At 39.1% G+C, this 21,662-nt stretch overlaps 1 protein-coding gene across 14 annotated transcripts in view; it reads left to right on the top strand.

Annotated features, from left to right (window-relative positions):
• nfia (nuclear factor I/A) overlaps nt 1-21,662 on the top strand; it is a 677,405-nt gene that overhangs the window by 520,188 nt on the left and 135,555 nt on the right. For all 14 annotated transcript variants that reach the window (XM_043699275.1, XM_043699269.1, XM_043699272.1 and 11 more), the window contains one exon: nt 1,634-1,761. In XM_043699275.1, the coding sequence (XP_043555210.1) occupies nt 1,634-1,761 (128 nt within the window). The remainder of the gene's footprint in view (nt 1-1,633; nt 1,762-21,662) is intronic.

Raw genomic sequence — 21,662 nt, 5'->3', positions numbered from 1 at the left:
ATTGCCAGCTGCAGTCAATTCTTCCCCTGAAGTTGTCAGCTGCCAGACTAGTAGGGTGAGACTTCCACAGTTGGATACCTCAATCACGGGGATGGCTCAGCCCTGGCCACACAAGGATATGAAAGACATTTGATTCTGTCAGGCCTCCCCTGAAAGGTACAGAGGGTTCCCTGCTGGTTCTCCAAACAATGGGCAAGACCACCATCAGCCTGAAAGAATCCCTTAACATGCCCTTGTTCAAGAGATTTTAATAAATTATGCCTATTGAGGGTTAGATAGGGTGGACAGTGAAAACCTTTTTCCTCGAATGGTGAAGGCTAACACAAGTTGAGGGGTGATAGATTTAGGACAGGTATTAGGGGTAGTTTCTTCACTCAGAGTAGTAGGGGCATGGAATGGCCTGCCTGCAACAGTAGGAGACTTGCTGATGTTAAGGGCATTTGATAATAATGGATAATAATGGAACGGTGTCGGTTAGGTGGGCATCGGATTATGTTCACGGGTCGGTGCAACACCGAGGGCTGAAGAGTCTGTACTGTACTGTAACATTCTATGTCCTATTATTTTGACACAACTGAAGAAGCAATATTTTATGGAAAATGCAAATTGTAAATCATAATTTCATATTCTTATTTTCAAATGTTAATTTCTTTGTAGTTAACATTTTTTCATATTTACTTTCATCCGAACTGACCAACCAGCAATAGTAACTCATTGTAACTCAAACAGAAAAGTTACTCCTTGAATTTTTAATTCAAGCTGGTAGAAGAGAAATGATAGAAAGGAAAGAAATAGATCAATGGATACCTAAACGTTGAGAAGTCTATTCATAAAAATATTGTACATAAATAATTTCTTTCTTGAGGGTGGACATATTACAACAGCACAAAATTTCAACAAACATCCTTTCTAATTACCAACTGCAACATTTGAATTTTTGAATAGATGGGAGCACCAAAGCTTTGTTCAGCTTTATTGAAATTTCTACCAACAGGACTAATAGTTAAGAACAGCGCTTCTTTTTACTTTTTCACCTATCAGCATTATCTCAAAAACAGCATGAAGGACCACAGCTGGTAGAAGAGAAATGATAGAAAGGAAAGAAATAGATCAATGGATACAACATAGGGTACCATAATTATTTTTAAAAAAAGCTGAAGTAACAATCTTTACCAGAAGTACTTAATGTCTTACCATTTATTGCTAGGTGCATTAACTGCTTCCGCTGTGGTACTTTGTGGTGTTTGCCAATCTTCTGTGTGATCGATGTTGTTTGCAATTTCCTCTCTAAACCAGAAGCTAGGTGTTTTAAAAAAAAAGGAAATCCAAGCATGAACAATGAAATATTTTATTTGGATGGATATCAGGGACAGTTCATCTAAAGAAGTCCAGACTAAATGGATTGAATGTGACTGTAACGCCCCAACAGGCTCTTGTGCACAAAGGCGAAGCAAGATTGCACATTCCTGACAGGATCTGCTGAATAGAGATTGACCATAAATTTGCAACAGGTTTTGATGCATGCATTGCAGTGAATGTAGCGTATGCAGTGTGACACTATGGTCCTAATGTGGTCGAGTATACATGGATTGAGTGTTATAGCACGATCCTAACATTTATTTCCTTGTTGCAGTTCTACAAAGCGCCACAAATCAATGGAAGATGAAATGGACAGCCCTGGTGAAGAACCTTTTTATACCAACCAGGGTCGATCTCCAGGAAGTGGCAGTCAATCCAGTGGTTGGCATGAGGTGGAGCCAGGTAAGCGGCTCAATTGATTCTCAAACAAGTGATTGACACTTTGCAGAAGCAATCAGCTTTGATTGTCAATCATATGTAGAGGAATAATGATGGTTTTGTTGAAGTATCTTGACTATAATGTCATATTTATCAAAATGCTGAGAATTAATTCCTTCGTAAAACAGTGCTACAATTGTTAATAATAAGTTAACTGAAATGTTATGAGGTACATTTTTACAAGAGCCATAAATAATCTTCAGGGCTTGTCTTTGAAATTATCTTTCTGAACTATTGGTAGAATTTGCTGGTGATTTCAGAATCCACAGGGCACTTTCAATTCTATTTTGGGTCAGGAAAATTACATAAGATGTTATTTATTTTCATATTTGTATTGTATCCCATAAGCAAATCACTGTAAGTAACATAATCCAATTTGGATTGTAAATTTAAACCTGAGGCAGTACTTCGAAACATCTGAAAGCCAAAAAAAACAGAGCATTTTTGATTTGTGATCTTTTCTTAAGTATAGCATGTATATTTTGGTGGTTTCAGTTGGAATTTTACAAAGCAAATGCATTTTGGGTCAATGAAATTGGTATTTTGGTTCAAGTCAGTTCTTGTCTTTAGGGTTTAGGTACACTAGCTGATTATGCTTGCAAAGAATCTTTGACCCTCACAGGAGTGACAAAGAAAGCCTGTCCTGTTCAAAATTACAGATGTGTATCATATTTCAATGTTGATGAACTAAGGATTGTTAATGAATTGTATAATGATCAGTACAGCAGCCACTTTTGTCCAGCTTTGTATCCACAAAGTTCAGATTGCCCGCAATGTGTTGCTTTATAAGTTTGATACAGCATGGAGCATGCAGAATTGGAGAGTATCAATTTGATTCTCTGCCAATGACTTTTCCAATCATAAGCAGGTGGGTGAATCAAAATGACAAATAGAAAAGAGAGCGTTTCCAATTCAGTATTGGGAAGACAGAAGCATTGTTTTTGGTCCTCACTTCTGATTTCATCCCCTAGTTACCAACTCCATCTTTTTCTCTGTGATTAAGCTAAGTTTGTTCACAACCTCAGTGTTTGATCCTCAGCTGAGCTTCCAGTCTCATATTTGTGCCATCATGCAGACGATCTATTTCCACCTGTGAGTAACACAGCTCAACTTCACCCTGTCTTACCTCATGTGCTGCTAAAACCCTTATTCATGTCTTCATTATTTCAAAACTTAACTACAAAATCATACTCTTCACTCGTCTTCTATCATCCTGCTCTCTAAACTCCCAAGTCTTGTTCCACTATCACCTCTCTCTGTTCTCTAATCCACACTGGCTCCTGGTCAAGCAATAGCTTGATTTTAAAATTCTCTTCTCATTGTTGTTTTCAAATCTCTTCATGGCCTTTCCTTTTCTTCTCGTTTTCTTCCAGCTCATAAGCCTATATGATATCTGCATTCCTCTAATTCTGACCTTTTATCTGTCCCAATTTTAATTGTTCCACCATTGATGGTCGTACCTTCAGTTGCCTCGACCCCAAGCTCTGGAATTTCTTCTCATATCTCTCTTGCTTGCTTTGCTCCTTTAAGACACTCTAAAATCTTCTTCTGACTTCAAATTGTCTGAAACAGCCCATTCTTAGTTTTACAATATTTGTATGAAACACCTTGGGATGTTGCAGTACTTTTAAATAAATATAAATATTGTCATTGTTATGATAGTGAGAAAAGTGGACTGATGAATTAAGCTGCATTATTCTTATGCATTTACCATTCATTGGCCTGAGTGGCAATGTTTGTTTGGAGTAAAAGGAAGTTGATGCATTTTTTTTAAAAGAAAGTGAAAAATCCTAAAAATTCATATAAATATGGTGTTTGTTACTGTAATATTGTACCAGAAAGCCAGTGTGCATTGGTAAAGTTTCAAAAGTAGCTGTTGTATTTTAAGATTATCTCATGCACTAAAATTATGCCCAACCAGCAATGGTTTTCTACATTTATAGAGACTCACGACACGTGTGAAAAGGGAATAGGAAATAATGTACATGCATAGATATTCTTGCTATTTAACTGTGGGTCTTTATTGTTACAGAAAAGGGCTCTTACTTATTCATTTGTAGATCATTTGTTTATAAGTCCCTATATTTCTCACGACACGTGTGAAAGGGGAATAGGAAATAATGTACATGCATAGATATTCTTGCTATTTAACTGTGGGTCTTTATTGTTACTTATTCATTTGTAGATCATTTGTTTATAAGTCCCTATATTTTCTCGATTGCAATATTTTAAAAAATCGAATTCGAGGAGCCTTAAGTAACCGTGAAGCATTAATACTGTTAATATTGAAGCATAACTTGTGCAATTAAATTTAAAAATTCAGGATCATAAAGGTTGTGTAAGGGCTTTGGTTCCCTGCAGTTACCTTACGACGATGTCACAGAAGTGCACATCCCTAAGAATAAATTGCAAAGCATCAGCAGAGCTAGAACACTCTAGAATAAGAGTTTTGAGAACACACGGACACAAGAGGAAGACAGTTTAGACCTTAACAATATCACTATAACATAAGAGTCTGGTCAACCTTAGATTGCCATGTCAAATAGTATTGAGTACTATTGTATAGTAAGTAGTGTTATTTTGAAGTAGAAACCAAAAGACTTTGCCCTATCCTTGATCAGTCTATTTTGAATCTATACACATTGTGTGGCATCAAACCAAATGATAAAAGAATAAATATAAGACAGTCACTAATAACTCCATTAAGGATTTCAGAAGAAGTTCCTTATTAGGAAATGTTGAAATTGTGAAACTTGCAACCATGTGAAATAGGTATTGCAAAGATCATTGGTTTATTTAAAGAGAAGCTAGATAAAGGAGAAAGGAATAGAAGATTATTTGGTGAAATGAGATTAAGGAAGGCGGCAAGTTCTAAACTGGAGAAAGGCCAATTTTGATGGTATTGGGCAAGAACTTTCGAAAGCTGATTGGAGGCAGATGTTCACAGGTAAAGGGACGGCTGGAAAATGGGAAGCCTTCAAAAATGAGATAACAAAAATTCAGAGAAAGTATATTCCTATCAGGGTGAAAGCGAAGGCTGGTAAGTATAGGGAATGCTGGATGACTAAAGAAATTGAGGGTTTAGTTAAGAAAAAGAAGGTAGCATATGTCAGGTATAGACAGGCTAGATTGAGTGAATCCTGAGAAGAGTATAAAGAAAGTAGGAGTATACTTAAGAGGGAAATCAGGAGGGCAAAACGGGGACAGGAGATAGCTTTGGCAAATAGAATTAAGGAGAATCCATAGGGTTTTTACAAATATATTAAGGACAAAAGAGTAACTAGAGAGAGAATAGGGCCCCTCAAAGATCAGCAAGGTGGCCTTTGTGTGGAGCCACAGAAAATAGGGGAGATACAAAATGAATATTTTGTATCAGTATTTACTGCGGAAAAAGATATGGAAGATGTAGACTGTAGGGAAATAGATGGTGACATCTTGCAAAATGTCCAGATTACACAATGAATAGGAAGGGTTTGGAGGGATATGGGCCGGGTGCTGGAAGGTGGGACTAGATTGGGTTGGGATATCTGGTCGGCATGGACGGGTTGGACCGAAGGGTCTGTTTCCATGCTGTACATCTCTATGACCCGAAGAGTCTGGTGTGAAACATAAACACTGGCATACATTAATTGGGTGGTATGTCCTGATTCTGTGCAGTTAATTTCACATGCTATAGGGATGGTTACTGTTGGCTAAATCTATTGTTAAAAATGGATTGGATTTTTCCAAATGCTATCAAACATGTGCCCAAAGTGGCTGTCAAATTTAAATGCTTTCTCAGTTCCAAAAAAAACTATTTAGCGTGCTCTTGGCAAACAAGTTGCAAACACTAGTAAGATTAGCACAGTTTGCCGCCCAGTGTACAATCCTGACATGTAGTAAAATCTCAACATGCAGGATTATTTAGATGATCTGTTTCAGTTACTGCTAATGAGGGCCGTCTGCAATTATTTCACTGTGACTTTAGCAAAAGTTGGCTGGCTGTTAACTGTGTTTAGTGCACTCAGCACCTGGACAAGCAATGATCTCTGTGACAACATGTGACAGCTCATTTCAACTATTGATGTTGCATTACTGTATTTGTCCTCTAACTGGGAGTACCAAAGATTCACTTAAACCTATGCTGTGTGATGAGTCATTTAATAGGTTGCTCCAGTGTACACAGCTAGTATATTCAATTGAATTGTTAACTTCTTCAACTTAACAGGAGAATGTCCATTTCTCCCCCTTCCTCTTCAGAAAGCACTGGATTGCATATAATCTCTTATATTGCCCCTTTTGAGCCATTCTTCTTGTGTGAAAATCGGCAGATGCTGAGGCTAATTGCACAAGCTGATTGACAACCAGCAACTCTGTGGACTGAAATCAAACCATGGAATTTTCTTGAAATAACAGTTCTGAAGAAGGGTCACTGGACCTGAAACTTTAACACTGATTTCTCTCCATAGACCTGCTGAGATTTTTCAGCAATTTCTGTTTTTGTTTCAGATGACAGGCATCCACTGTTCTTTTGGATTTTTGTCTTGGAATTTTCTTGATCTGTATGGTGCAGTACCTCACTAGGTAGTATATTTACAAATTTGCAAACTGAACCATTAGGTGGCACGGTGTCCCAGTGGTTTGCACTGCTGCTTCATAGTGCCAGGGACCCGGGTTTGATACCACCTTCAGGCGACTGTCTGTGTGGAGTTTGCACATTCTCTTTGTCTGTGTGGGTTTCCTCTGGGTGCTCTGGTTTCTTCCCACAATCCAAAGATGTGCAGCTTAGGTGAATTGGCCATGCTAAATTGTCCATAGTGTTCAGGGATGTGTAGGTTAGGTGCATTTGTCAGGGATAAATATGGGATAATAGGGAAGGGGAATTGGTCTGGCTAGGTTACTGTTTGGATGGTTGGTGTGGACTTGTTGGGTCGAAGGACCTGTTTCCACATTGTCAGGATTCTATGAGTCCAGGAATGCTTTTTGTTTTTAATTGCTTTTCATATTTTGGCCTCACCTTTCAGCAGACACTGGAAGGAAGTCAAAAGCTATGATCCCCATTGTATCAGTATAGCAACGCTTCATTGAATTCTTGATTAATTTGAACAGAGTGGATCTTCACTTGTTTCTTAATGGGAAATATTTGCTCTTCATGAAGATTTGGATTGAAGCAATTGAAATCATTTTTTGTCTCTACATAAGAGATTTGCAAATAATAATGCACATGGAGTACCTTAATGGGGTGGGATGTTCTGCAGTAAGTTATCCTAATATTATTCAAAACTGTTCTATAATTGTGTTAAACTATTTCAGAGAAAGCAATTGCTGTTGTGAGTAGTACACAATTTATATTAGTAGGCCATTCAAAATGTATTTATTAAGGTAGGGAATAATTTACACTAAATTATGTAATTACCTACAACCATTCCCATGATTGCAAACCAACCCTGGAATGAAGGATGTGAATCTACTGTATTAGGGTGTCATGGCATCTGTGGCCTCTTGTCTAGGCCATTTGAAAGTTGCACAGAACTGTCTAACTGAACGACTGCTTGAGGTGATGCATCACTGATAAAGAAGTTGTTGTTCTTAGAGCTGAAGGAAGTGTTAGGAATCTACTAGTACCAGTACCATCTTGCAGTTCTCGTGAAGCAAAGTTGCACCAATCCTTAAACCTTAAGAGTGTGCTCTTTTTTGGATTGCTGTTGGGTTTTTTGCCAGTTGAATTAAATTGGTGTGTTCTTATTCTCAACCTTTCCACCAACACGAACATCTATCTATTCTGTCCAGGCACCTCACAATTTTGAATAAGTTAGTCAACTATCTCTCTGCTACGGAGAACAGTCCTGGCTTTTCCAATCTGTACACATAAATGAAGTTTCTCATTCCAGGTACCATTCTTCAGATCTTATCTGCACCCACTTCCAAACCTTCACATTTTTCTTAAAGTGCAGTGTCCAGAATTTGATGCATTACCTCAGTTGAGGCCAGATCTGTGTTTTGTTATGTTTCAGAATATCCTCCTTGCTTTTCTATTCTGTGTCTCTAGTTATAAATCCTACGATACTATATGCTTTATTAAAATACCACACCAACATCAAAATTTTATACCTGTATACTTCCAAAACTGTCTTCCTCAACCCCTTCCAAACTTTAGTTAATATTTCTTTCTGTCAATCTTTCTCCTGAATGTGTTATTGAATAGTTTTCTGCAAGAAATTTAATCTGCCAGATGTCATCACATTCTACTAGCCTCTCTGCATCTTCTTAAAATCTATCACTATCCTTCTAAGCGTGCAATTGCACTAATACTTGCAAAATATTTGCAGATTTTGAAACTGTCTGCAATACAAGACCATTCAAGGTCTTATGAAGAAATATATACACCTTCCTGTAGTCACTGCTATTCCTGTTTCCTATCACTCAGACAATTTTGTATCTGTGTTGCTAATGTTTCTTGTAGTCCATGAGATCCTTTAATATTATTGGCAAGCTCAATATGTGGCACTTTATCGAATGTCTTTTCGAAGTTCATGTATACCATATTGACTGCATCACCCTGATTAATCCTTTCTATGTCAATACTCAAGTTAATTGAGCAGAATTTGCCTTCAACAGATTCCATGATAGCTTTCCACAATTGATACACATTTGTCCAAGTGACTGGTAGTTTTGTCCTGGATTATTATCTCTAAAAGGTTTCCCACCACTGAAGTTAAACTGACCAGACAGTAGCTGCTTTGTTTATTGTTACAAAGTTCTTAAACAAGGATATATCATTTGAATTCTCCAGTCCTCTGGAGCCACCCCTGTATAAAGAGTATTGAAATATGGTATAGCCAGTAATTTCCACATTTCAGATTCTTTGAATTGTGGCAACTGATCAAATTTAAGCACAGCCGACCTTTCTGACCACTTTGTTCTTAATCAGGCAGACCCATCTTTCGATTGCCATTTTATTATTTATATGCTCAGAGACGACTTCTGGATTTCCTGTTACATTAGCTACAAGTCTTTCCCCATACTATCGACTTAGGTACCTCTCATTTCTTTCTATCCCTTCACCTCTGAACCTTCTATATTCAACCTGGCTCTCACATGTATTAGCTCCTGCCATCTATCATATGCACTTTCTTCATGCTTCATCTTACTCACTATCTCTTTCGTCTTCCAGGGAGTTCCCCTACCCTGAGTACATTTTGCCTTTTGCCACCCTTCCTGAATGTGGTGTTCAACATGAAGGAGCATGTAGCCACCAACTGAAGTGGGATGGTAAATAACTCTGAGGTTTCATTGCCCATGTTTATCTTGATGCATGAGGGGTCAGCAGTGAATATTGAGGACTCATAGGGAAAGTTTTGGTTTTGGTTGTACCGTTTAGCCCCTTGTCAAATTTGCCGTGCCCAATCAGCTTATCTTTAAAGGCATCTCATTGATCCATTTTAGTTTTGTCTGCTAATCTTTGATTCTAATTTAGCTTGTCCAGATCTGTTCTCTCTCACTGAAACTGGTCCTTCTACAGTTAAGTGTTTTCACTCTGAATTGTTACTTGTCCTTTTCAATAGATAACCTAAACCTTATGATACTCCTCCCTTTTTCCTTCTGGGCAGATGTGAGGGTTGCAATTTCTCTGTATTGACAACAACGCAGCTGAGGCTTGAAACTCTGCATCGAACAAATTCACTTTTTCTACTGCAATGAATTACGCTAAAATATCCTAAATTGCCGCAAAAATTCACACATTCTTCATTTTCAGACTTTTTAAAATGAATACAGTTAAGTGACTGATTATAGATTTGTCAGATCTTAATGTTTTGGTAAGTGTTTGTGAAGGTGATTAATTAAAAATCTTTCTGAAATGCAAAGCTGGTTCAGACTTGACAGAGGCCTTCAAGTCTGTGCTGTTGTTTCACCATATATGAAGCAGTTTTTTGTGAGCCAGATGCCATCTTGTTATTTACACCAAGTAACAATCTTCTGGCTTATCTGGTACAATCGCAATGTTGGGTCCATTGTTGCAAAGCTAAATTAGTAGGTGATTGATGAAAGTGACCTGTACTTTCCCTGGCACCATTGCTTTTGCTTAATGTTTCTTTCCCTGAAAAGAAAAAGAGCAATTGAAGGGTTAAGATTAATGTCAGAAATACAATCTACAACATGACTTGGCACAATGAAATCAACAATGGTACAATTAATGCAGCAATCATGTACCATTAACAATCACTGGCAGTACTTTCTGTTCCTGAAAGAGTTGCCATGTTTACTTGCATGACATAAATCATCTTGAAGTAACATGGCTATAAATTAAATGTGACTTATCTTATTATACATGTCGTTTGTTTTTGAATTAATCCACAAAGATAAAAAGGGAATTGCTAGTGCCTTTCTTTAAGATGATGCAAAAACCAGCAGCATCTAGAGCACTGCAAAATTTAGCAAGTTAGTGGAAGCTAAATCAAAGTGGACTGAGATCCTAAGGAGTTATTTTGCAGATTTGAGCATGTGTCTCTTTAAGGACACCTTGCAGCCAGTTAATTGACTCAGTGTCTCCAACCTGCAATTAGAACTGACAATTTTGTCACTTTTAAAAATCGACTCTTACACCTTTATGTTTTCAAATTATATTCAGCAAGTGAATTCACCATGAGGTATGCAACAGGTGTTAGAAGGTAATTTAAATGGAAACACTATGCAGTGCTATGGGAGAAGGGCAGGAAATTAGCACTAAGCGAAATGCTCAGAAAACCAGTGCAGACACGATGGGCTAAATGGCCTCCTTCTGCTTTGTCAAAAAGTGTGGCATTGGCCAAAGCACAGCAGGTCAGGCAGCATCCAAGGAGAAAAGAATTGACCTTTCTGGCATTAGAGACCTTCATCAGGACATTCCGTCAACTTTCCTGCTCTTCGGATGCAGCCTGACCTGGTGTACTTTGTCCAATGCCACAGTTTTCAACTCTGATTCTCCAGCATCTGCAGTCGTCACTTTCTCCTCCTTCTGCGTTGTAAAATTCTGTCCATGTGTGAGCCTTGATATTGATGTTTAGCTGCAAGAAATATCATGGTCAAACTCGGTAAAATGATCATGACCTCACCAATTTTGCAAATATACTTTCCAATAGAGCTGCCAGAGGAAATGGTGGTGGCTGGTACAATTACAATATTTAAAAAGCATTTGGATGGGTACATGAATAGGAAGGGTTTAGAGGGATATGGGCCAAGTGCTGGCAAATGGGACTAGATTAGGTTAGGATATCTGGTTGGCATGGACAAGTTGGACCGATGGGTCTGTTTCTGTGCTGTACATCTCTATGACTCTATAACAACTAGAGATGAAACGCTGGCTGACTTACTGTTCTTTGACCCAAGGTATTGAGAAATGTTGTAGCATCCAACTGTAGCACATTTGCAGTATCAAGCATCTTGATCCTGCAGCTGACAGCTCCCTCCCTACTTCTCTGTCTACTTTTGCTTCTTTACACCTTCCAAATAATTCCAGGGCTTCCTACTCCAGTGGACTGAGAGAATAGAGGCCTATGGATCTCTACCCATGGCTAATCCTTGCTGTTTTCTATTGGCCATCTTCTGCTCACAAGATGTGAAGGTCTTCTGCTTACTGACAATTTGCATACAAACATCCCTAAACTGAGCTCAATTAATCAATAATCCTCTGTGTTTACTGAAAGATAGATTTTGACTGGGACACCAGGAGCATTTCATTGCACTTCATATGATGATGGGACATTTAAACTGTGCCTTAGAGGATAGATCTCTTCTGGAGAACAGTGTTTCTGACTACCATCATGAATTTGTTTACAAAGCAGTGGTGGCATCAGCCCATCAAGAACATCTCTGCGAATGCCTGTAACCATTATCCAGGAAGCAATCGGAATGGTGCTGTGTGAAGCCGTCCACTATGACTTTCTTATTTTAAAAAGCATTAGTTCCATTGAACAAGCTCCTTGTTGTCATGGAGAACATGAACCAAGTGAACTCGATGCCTGTTTGCCATTACTCAGCTTCAACAGCTTTAACGTAAATAATGTGTGTGAAAGGGCAGCTGTTGTATACACTGCTTCAAATTGTAACCTTATTTATTCATTCATGGGATGTGGGCATCATTATGCAGCTCAACATGTATTACTCATCCATAGTTGCCTTTGAGAAGATGATGATGAGCTGCCTTCTTGAACCACTGCAGTGGATTTGGCAATGTTGCCAAGAGGGGAGTTCCAGGACTTTGACCCAGTGACATGTCCTTAGTTCTGTTGTTGGAATGGAGCTAGGCCATAGCCTTTGCAGTATTCAGTGCCTCCAGTTGTTTCTTGATGACACATGGACTGAATCAAATTGGCTGAAGACTGGCATCTATGCCACTGGGGATCTTTTGGGAGAGGTCAAGATGAAGCATCATCTCAGTACTTTTGGCTGAAGATTGTTACAAATGGGGGCATAGCTTTAAATTAAGGGGGGGTAGGTATAGGACAGATGTTAGGGGTAGGTTCTTTACTCAGCGAGTCGTGAGTTCATGGAATGCCCTGCCAGTAGCAGTTGTGGACTCTCCCTCATTATGGGCATTTAAGTGGGCATTGGATAGGCATATGGAGGATAGTGGGCTAGTGTAGGTTAGGTGGGCTTGGATCGGCGCAACATCGAGGGCCGAAGGGCCTGTACTGCGCTGTATTCTTCTATGTTCTATAAATGCTTTCGCCTTCTCTTTTGGACTGAATTGCTGGGATCCTTCATCATTGTTGTTGGGATATTTTTGGATATTATTTTCCTTCACTAAGTTCTTTCATCATTCACCACCAGTCATGTCTGAGATTAGGTTTGTTTCGTTGGTTGTGGAATCGCCTAGCCCTGTCTGTTATTGCTGCTTATGTTTTCTCACTTGCGAGTAGTCCTGTGTTGTAACTTCACCAAGAGACTTCATGTTGAGACTTCATTTTTAAGTTTGCTTGATGCTGCTGTTGGCCTACCTTTCTGTACTCTATTGAAACAGGTTAGATTCCTCACTTGATGAATGTTGGAATGGGGGATATACCAGGCTGTGAGCTTTCATATTATGCTGGAGCATATTTCTGCTATTGCTGATGGCCCACAGCATCTCATGGATGTCCAGGCTCATGTTGCTAATTCTGTTCAGCACAGTGATAGTGCCACAGAACATGATGGAGGGTATGCTCAAAGTGAAGATGGGACTTTGTGTCCATAAGATTCTGCAGTCATAATTCCTACTGACACTGTTATGTACAACTGTAACTACAGCAGGTAGATTGGTGCAGATAAGGACAGATGTGTTAAAATGTTGCTTGACTAGACTGCAAACCAGTCTTGGCATCAATCTCCAGATGTTGGTACAGCCAAATTTGCAGTGCTGACGAGGCTGAATTTGTCATTGTCGTTGCTGGATCCTAGATCGAGACCAATTAAGACTCAACCACATTGCTGAGGGCCTGGAGTCACACACAGACCAGGCCAGGTAAGAATGGAAGCTTTCTATCCCTAAAGGATATTGATGAACCAAATGTGTGGTTATGATATTCAACAGATTTTAATTTTATTCAAATTCCTTTCTATCTGCTATGGTGGGATTTGAGCCCAAAAATTGGGTCTCTGGAGTATTAGCCTGTTGATAATACCACTCCATCCTAGTCATCTACTAAATTTCCCACCCAGGTAGAGAGTAGCAATCCTGCTTAAAGGTCATCCTTAGTTTTGCAATGACCCTGACTCAGGTCTAAACAGAAATGGGCTAGTGGGCAATCCCTTCCCACATGATTTGCTGGCAGCACTGCAATGAAGCGTAATCCAAATGTAATTTAATTGTGTTCATTTTGCAACAGAACCACCAATACATTATCTTCCAAACAAAGCATTTTCCCCTCATCATGCTTCTTCCAGGTATTATCATCATTGCTACGGATCAGTCATTGTTTCTTTACAAGAGATATCCCATCATCCTTCAGTGAGTGACCTCCCGACTAAACTGCTGCTGCTCAGAATGGTTCATCATAGGTAGTAGCCGAAAGTAAAGACAGGAAAGTATAAAACTCTGTAACTGACAGTGCTTACCTTGGTCAGTGAAGGGTTAACCAGCCATATGGAAAGACCATATTGCAGCTGTAGCTCCTTTGAGAAAAATGATAAACTGTAACTAAAACAAGCTGAGCCTTTTCCATGGGTCAGCAGGCAGAGAATGTTTACATTTGAATATTTTATGGAAAGAATTTAGTATTATTAAATAACACACCAGTTGGACTGTTTAACTTGAATCCTTTGCTTTCGGGATAAAGTGTGTAGATTTTGAATTTCTGAAGAAGTTTTCCCATACATTTCTCCAAAACGTGGCTGGGAGAACAGCAAAAACCACAGCAAAGTGGCAAAAAAATCTGGCATTCCACAATTTTTCTGCCAAAATTATGGTGAAACTGGGGAACCCTTTGTGAAAAACCATACCCATAGCCCCATAATGTATGTGAGTACAGGTCCATATTTAGACATAACTTAGTCAATGAATGCTGTTGTGGGAAATGGCAAGGGGCTGGGGTTCTTTGCAGATATATCAAATGTTTTTAATACGGCATGATTAAGTTGTCAAAGAGGATGACATTAGCCAGAAACATCCATCATAATTCCCTTAAAGAAAAGACAAATTCGACCCAACTCCAAGCACAGTAAAGTGTCAATCTAGTCTTCAGAGTTGGTTCTTAATGTCTTTGTACTATATACCTCAGATTTCTTTTACATTTCTGTTTTACATTTGTTTCCTCCCATCTCTTACTGCACTTTGCTGATTTCCTTTTAGGCTGCAGTTCTGCTGTTCTCCTTATCCATCTCAGGTACCCCCTTGCATTCATAATGCACTGAGGCCCCAAGCAAGGTAATTAAGAGCATTTGTTGCAACATCTGGAAGCTAAGTGTTCCTGCACTCTATAGGACCTCTGCTGTCCCAGACTAGATGTGGATGTAATTGGTGGGTTGACTGTGTGAATTAACTATCCCTTGAATGTGACATTATGTTTCTTCCAGTACTCAGCAGAACTAATCAGATTTGGTCAGTTCAACAAAATGCTTAAATCAAATTATTAATAAATAAAACTGACATGATGAGTCAGGCAACTTTTGAAAGGGAGAGTGAACGTTTTCCTTCTTAAGGAGCATATCCAAAATGTTGAACTATTTGTGATGAAATTAGTTTTTCACAATCGCACAGCACAGACAAGTGATTTGATGGGCAGATTGAACAATTAGCACAGCAGGTCAGGCAGCATCTGAGGAGCAGGAGAATCAACGTTTCAGGCAAAAAGCCCTTCATCAGGAATGAAGATTGAACAATTATGCCTGACTAATCAAGCAAACTAATATTGAATCTGTGGAGGTATCTTTCTATCCTCGAGTTTAAAGAAAACTGGTGTGGAATCTATAAGTAAAATCTTCCAAAATTCTCTCACTTTGAGAACTGTTCCCTTAATGTGAAAAACTGTGAAAAAAAATCAATGTTAATGATTTTGTTTCACCAAATACTAAAAGCTTCTGCCACATGAAAGCTCTTGTTTCACAGCCCTTCCTACGTGGTGATCCAGTGGTAGGGTGTTTTAGTGAGGTACATGTCTTGAATTATTTCCTTGCTTTTATTTTTTATGATGGTGAACAATTCCTATCACATGGTAAATTTTTAGAAACCAATTCAATCTTTATCAAAAGTGATGAATTACAGCATTAATAAATGTTAGTGTAAATCATTCAAAATAGTACCACTCGAGTTCCTATGTTATGGCAAAGAGTTTACGAGCAGTAGTGACAGATGCTGGCTACTTGAGGTCTCATGATGTTTGAGAAAATCAAGATGAAGGTGATCTAAAAGAAGAGATGAGCATTTTCAATATCTTGGGAGGGGAAGCAGGTGTTCCCATGGTGGAAGAGTCCAAAACCAGGGGTCATAGTTTAAGGATAACGGGTAAGTCTTTTAGGACTGAGATGAGGAGTAATTTCTGCACCCAAAGAATGGTCAGTCTGTGGAAATTTACTACCACAGAAAGTGACTGAGGCCCAAACATTGTGTTTTAAAGAAGGAGATAGATCTAGCGCTTATGGCTAAAGGGATCAAGGGATATGGGGGAAGGTTAGGATTAGGGTATTGGGATCAATGATCATAATAAATGGCAGAGCAGGCTTGAGAGGTCAAATGGCATACTCGTGTTCCTATCTTCTATGTTCCTAAGTGTGGGAGGGACTTCTTTTTAGTTGGAGTAAAATCCCAGCATCCTAGTGCAAATTTTATTTCATTTTTATATTTTAATGCTCATTTTTAACTCGCAGCTCATTCAGTTTAAATGATGTTCTGGGCAATACAGATCATCAAAATTATCTGATTCACTTTTTTTTGGTTCTTTTTAATCTGAGGCTCGCCGAAAAACTCAATCACCCACGCCCTTCTAATTAAGGATATTGTGGGTGTAAATAAAGAAGTGTCTGGCTTGCTCCTCCTCCACTTCCACTTTTCATTCTCTTAATTCTGTTTCTGTTTCTTTTTTTCTTGTTTTCATTTTGTGTACTTTCCTGTTATTTCTCTTGTTCTGTGACTGCAGAAATATTGTTATACGACTTATTGCATTGCAGTCAGCACATGGGGAACATCCAGAGGAGTCATATAGTCTGCCAAAAAGGGGCATGTGAAAGAGCTGGGGAGTAAGTTACTAACGTTGTGGGAATTTCAAAGGAAAATACGCAATATGAGTATTTCAAATTTTGGCAAGAATCAAGTAGAATGTCTCTAAGTGTTTCCAGTCGAGATTGCGCCAATGTCTTCCGCTAATACTTCTTCAAAGTGTCTTCACTATGGAAAGCATCTTGTTTACTGTAGTGCCTATAGTCATGGATGATCCTGAGAGGATCAAATGTTTCAAAGTCACCAAGCACGGACATTACACAGAAGAGAGATGTGCAGCCAGGACCAACTCCGATGTGGGATGTCCCTATAAATCGCCATCTTGGCCAAGTGCAGAAGCACAAGAAAGTCCTCTGAAGTAAAATTCCAACTCTCTCTCACTCCTGCAAGAAACAATTACAAAGTAAATGGAGTGGATTGAGATTTAAATGCTGAGTGTCAGATTGGAAGCATCACATTCTGAATCCCCCCTCTTTGTCCCATGAGGCTTCTATTACCAAACATTAGTTCTGAAAGTTGAAGATATGGACATTTGAGTGCAAAGTTGTAATAGTTTAAAAAATTACATTGTTTCTCTCAAATTCACAGTAATACAAATTTGCAGCAAGCTAGCCATCCCTTGAAATAGACAAGTATTAACTTCATTCTGGCATCATTTAAGAATAGCAATCTTGGAAAGTTCTACAATTAAGATTGCTTACTTCGGTCTGCCTGAAAATGCTTGAAGTGAATGTGTGTATTCGGGCACAGGAGAAGTAGACAGAGGTTGAAAAGATTCAATTCTGAAACCTTTGTGATCCAAATTCAGATTGCAGAAGTTATACATGTTGTCTGTTATGGTCTAACTTTCTGTTTAGTGGCAAAATTTGGCAAATACAACTGAGGAGAATCCAAAGAGTTTTTACAAATATGTTAAGGGCAAAAGGGTAACTAGGGAGAAAATATGGCCCCTCAAAGATCAGCAAGGCGGCCTTTGTGTGGAGCTGCAGAAATGGGGGAGGTACTAAACAAGTATTTTACATCATTATTTACTGTAGAAAAGGATATGGAAGATATAGACTGTAGGAGAATAGATGGTGACACCTTGAAAAATGTCCAAAGGTGGATAAATCCCCAGGACATAATCAGGTGTACCCTAGAACTCTGTGTGGGAAGCTAGAGAAGTGACTGCTGGGCCTCTTGCTGAGATATTTGTATTATCGATAGTCGTCGGTGAAGTGCCGGAAGACTGGGGGTTGGTTAACGTGGTGCCACTGTTTAAGAATGGTGGTAAAGACACCATTCTTAAACAGGGAACTATAGACCAGTGAGCCTGACATTGGTGGTGGGCAAGTTGTTGGAGGGAATCCTGAGGGACAGAATGTACATATATTTGGAAAGGCAAGGACTGGTTAGGGATAGTCAACATGGCTTTGTGCATGGGAAATCATGTCTCACAAACTTGGTTGAGTTTTTTGAAGAAGTAACAAAGAGGATTGATGAGGGCAGAGCGGTAGATGTGATCTATATGGACTTCAGTAAGGCGTTCAACAAGGTTCCCCATGGGAGACTGATTAGCAAGGTTAGATCTCACGAAATAAAGGGCGAACCAACCATTTAGATACAGAGCAGGCTCAAAGGTAGAAGACAGAGGGTGGTGGTGGAGGGTTGTTTTTCACACTGGAGGCCTGTGACCAGTGGAGTACCACAAGAATTGGTGCTGGGTCCTCTACTTCTTGTCATTTACATAAATGATTTGGATGCAAGCATAAAAGGTACAGTTAGTAAGTTTGCAGATGACACCAAAATTGGAGGTGTAGTGGACAGCGAAGAGGGTTACCTCAGATTACAACATGATCTTGATCAGATGGGCCAATGGCCCGAGAAGTGGCAGATGGAGTGTAATTCAGATAAATGCGGGGTGCTGCATTTTGGGAAAGCAAATCTTAGCAGGACTTATACACGTAATGGTAAGGTTCTAGACAGTGTTGCTGAATAAGGAGACCTTGGAGTGCAGGTTCATAGCTCCTTGAAAGTGGAGTTGCAGGTAGATAGGATAGTGAAGAAGGCATTTGGTATGCTTTCCTTTATTGGTCAGGGTATTGAGTACAGGAGTTGGGAGGTCATGTTGTGGCTGTTCAGGACATTGGTTAGTCCACTGTTGGAATATTGCATGCAATTCTGGTCTCCTTCCTATCGGAAAGATGTTGTGAAACTTGAAAAGGTTCAGAAAAGATTTACAAGGATGTTGCCAGGGTTGGAGGATTTGAGCATCGGAGGCTGAGGGGTGACCTTATAGAGGTTTACAAAATTATGAGGGGCATGGATAGGGTAAATACGCAAAGTCTTTTCCTTGGGGTGGGGGAGTCCAGAACTAGAGGGCATAGGTTTAGGGTGAGAGGGGAAAGATATAAGAGAGACCTAAGGGGCAACTTTTTCACATAGAGGGTGGTACGTGTATGGAATGAGTTGCCAGAGGAAGTGGTGGAGGCTGGTACAATTGCAACATTTAAGAGGCATTTGGATGGGTATCTGAGTAGGAAAGGTTTGGAGGGATATGGACCAGGTGCTGGCAGGTGGGATTAGATTGGGTTGGGAAATCTGGTCGGCATGGATGGGTTGGACCGAAGTGTCTGTTTCCATGCTGTACATCTCTATGACTCTATAAAAGCAGACTAAATATATACCTAGGAAGATGTAGCCAGTCAGGTTCAGAATAACTCAGTTGGTTCACACAAAGGAGACCAGGTGAAATACTGACTTTAGTGTAACCAAAGACAATTTAATTATAATTCACTTTGTAAATAGTTCGGCAGTAAAGGATTTCTACAGCTGATACTGTTAGGTTATGATTTTTTCTACATCATGTAAACCCAGCTTCGATTATATTGACTGCCTGGCTTAATCATACAATTCCCAGTCTTGGTCACATTACAGCTGAGTTGCATTTTTCATCAAATCTTGTGGACTCCCAACCCTGGAGAAAATCTAACAAGTAAAGTAATAATTACTTTACTTCTCCATATAAATGTTTTTGGAAGATAATGTGACTGTTTTTGTAAGATTTTTAAAATTAATAATCAGTTATAATATTGCACTTGTTTAAAACACAGTATGGAATCATACTTTGCAGCAAACTGTATAAGATGAACTGAGATTGATTATAAAAGCAGACTATTATGAAAAACCAAGGATTCTTTTGATAAATGATAAGCATGTTAAAATTATTTAACTGAAACTGTTGGTTATTGTATAAAAATATTTTGTTATACACATTGAGGTGGATAGTCCTGGAAATTATTTTCATAAATTTTCCATATAAAGAAGTTAATTATATGTTATTTAATATTTCTGTGCAACTTTATTATCTTCCTTTTGAATTGTAATTTCACTTTCTAATTTTCCTCTCTTACAAAAAATATATGTGCCTAGACTCCTGTAGACAGCTTGAACTCTCTAGCACAACTGCAGGCATGCCCTGGACTTCTGGTTTAAAAAACAAAAAGTCATACAATATTGAAGTGGAGTCTAGTATGAATTCACAGCTAGGATTCTAAGTTTAAATTGAAACTGGTTAACAAGTAAGGAGAGAGTCTCTGTGACTGCACATTAACTTGGACTACACCATATCAGACTACACCAAACTTCTCAAACACTGCAATTTGCTACTCAATGAAAACAGATATTCTACACAAAAGGCTGTTATTTAAGTGCAAAAGGAGTCAGGATCCAAGGTAAACTTGAGGATTCAAATTAAATTGGTTGAAGGATAGGAAATGGGCTTGTTGCTGAGGTTCTCTGGAGAAGGTGAAAGTGCTGAGTTGAGCATCCCAGAATATGATATCAAAACCCTTACTATTGCTCATTTTACAGGAGAAACTTGAATTCAGAAACTTGATATAAACTGGCCAGATTTGCAGATGATCCTAAATCTGGATGGATAATTATATCTGAGAACAGCTTCAGACCCTATAAAATGACTTAAGCAAAATATATCAGTGATTGGAGCAACAGAAGAGAAAATTGAGATTTTTATTTAGTTCAGAATTTTTTTTTGCCCTTTAAGAAACTGGGGCCATTTGAGCAGTAATACTACAACTCCATTTTCTTGCTTCCATTTCAAACTAATTCTATTTCCCTACAGACATGAACAAGAAATTGCCTATGTTAAATACAGTACAAATGGAACAGGAGTGACAGGATTTTCAATTACAGCAGGTGTGTAATATTGAGAGCAGTGAATTGACTGTCTGTTAAGCACACTATCCATTTTTTGCTCATGAATTTTAGCCACAATACAAGTGGAAGTTGAAATAAAAAAAAGACATGATGTGGTGTTTTGGCCATTCATCTTAAATGCTGTGTCCAGTTCTACTCAGCAAGCAAGAGAGAATGGATTCAAGTTCCAAAATAAAGTCACAACATTGAACCAAATGTCAGAGGAACAACTATATAAAAGCACTGCAGAACCTCTCCTTAAAAAGACTTTTGTGGAGGTAACTTATGTAGAGTCATAGTCATAGAGATGTACAGCATGGAAACAGACCCTTCGGTCCAACCTGTCTTTGCCGACCAGATATCCCAACCCAATCTAGTCCCACCTGCCAGCACCCGGCCCATATCCATCCAAACCCTTCCTATTCATATACCCATCCAAATGCCTCATAAATGTTGCAATTGTACCAGCCTCCACCACATCCTCTGGCAGCTCATTCCATACATGTACTACCCGCTATGTGAAAAAGTTGCCCCATAGGTCTCTTTTATATCTTTCACCTCTCACCCTAAACCTATGCCCTCTAGTTCTGGACTCCCCGACCCTCGGGAAAAGACATTGCCTATTTATCCTATCCATGTCCCTCTTAATTTTGTAAACCTCTATAAGGTCACCCCTCAGCCTCCGACACTCCGGGGAAAACAGCCCCAGCCTGTTCAGCGTCTCCCCGTAGCTCAGATTCTCCAACTCTGGCAACATCCTTGTAAATCTTTTCTGAACCCTTTCAAGTTTCACAACATCTTTCTGATAGGAAGGAGACCAGAATTGCATGCAATATCCCAACAGAGGCCGAACCAATGTCCTGTCTAGCCGCAACATGACCTCCCAACTCCTGTACTCAATATTCTGACCAATAAAGGAAAGCATACCAAATGCCTTCTTCACTATCTTATCTATCTGCGACTCCACTTTCAAGGAGCTATGAACCTGCACTCCAAGGTCTCTTTGTTCAGCAACACTCCC

The sequence above is a fragment of the Chiloscyllium plagiosum genome, chromosome 11 (assembly GCF_004010195.1).
Source record: "Chiloscyllium plagiosum isolate BGI_BamShark_2017 chromosome 11, ASM401019v2, whole genome shotgun sequence".
Lineage (NCBI taxonomy): Eukaryota > Metazoa > Chordata > Chondrichthyes > Orectolobiformes > Hemiscylliidae > Chiloscyllium > Chiloscyllium plagiosum.
The sequence above is the reverse complement of the archived record's forward strand: the minus strand, read 5'-3'. Positions and strand labels throughout refer to the sequence as shown.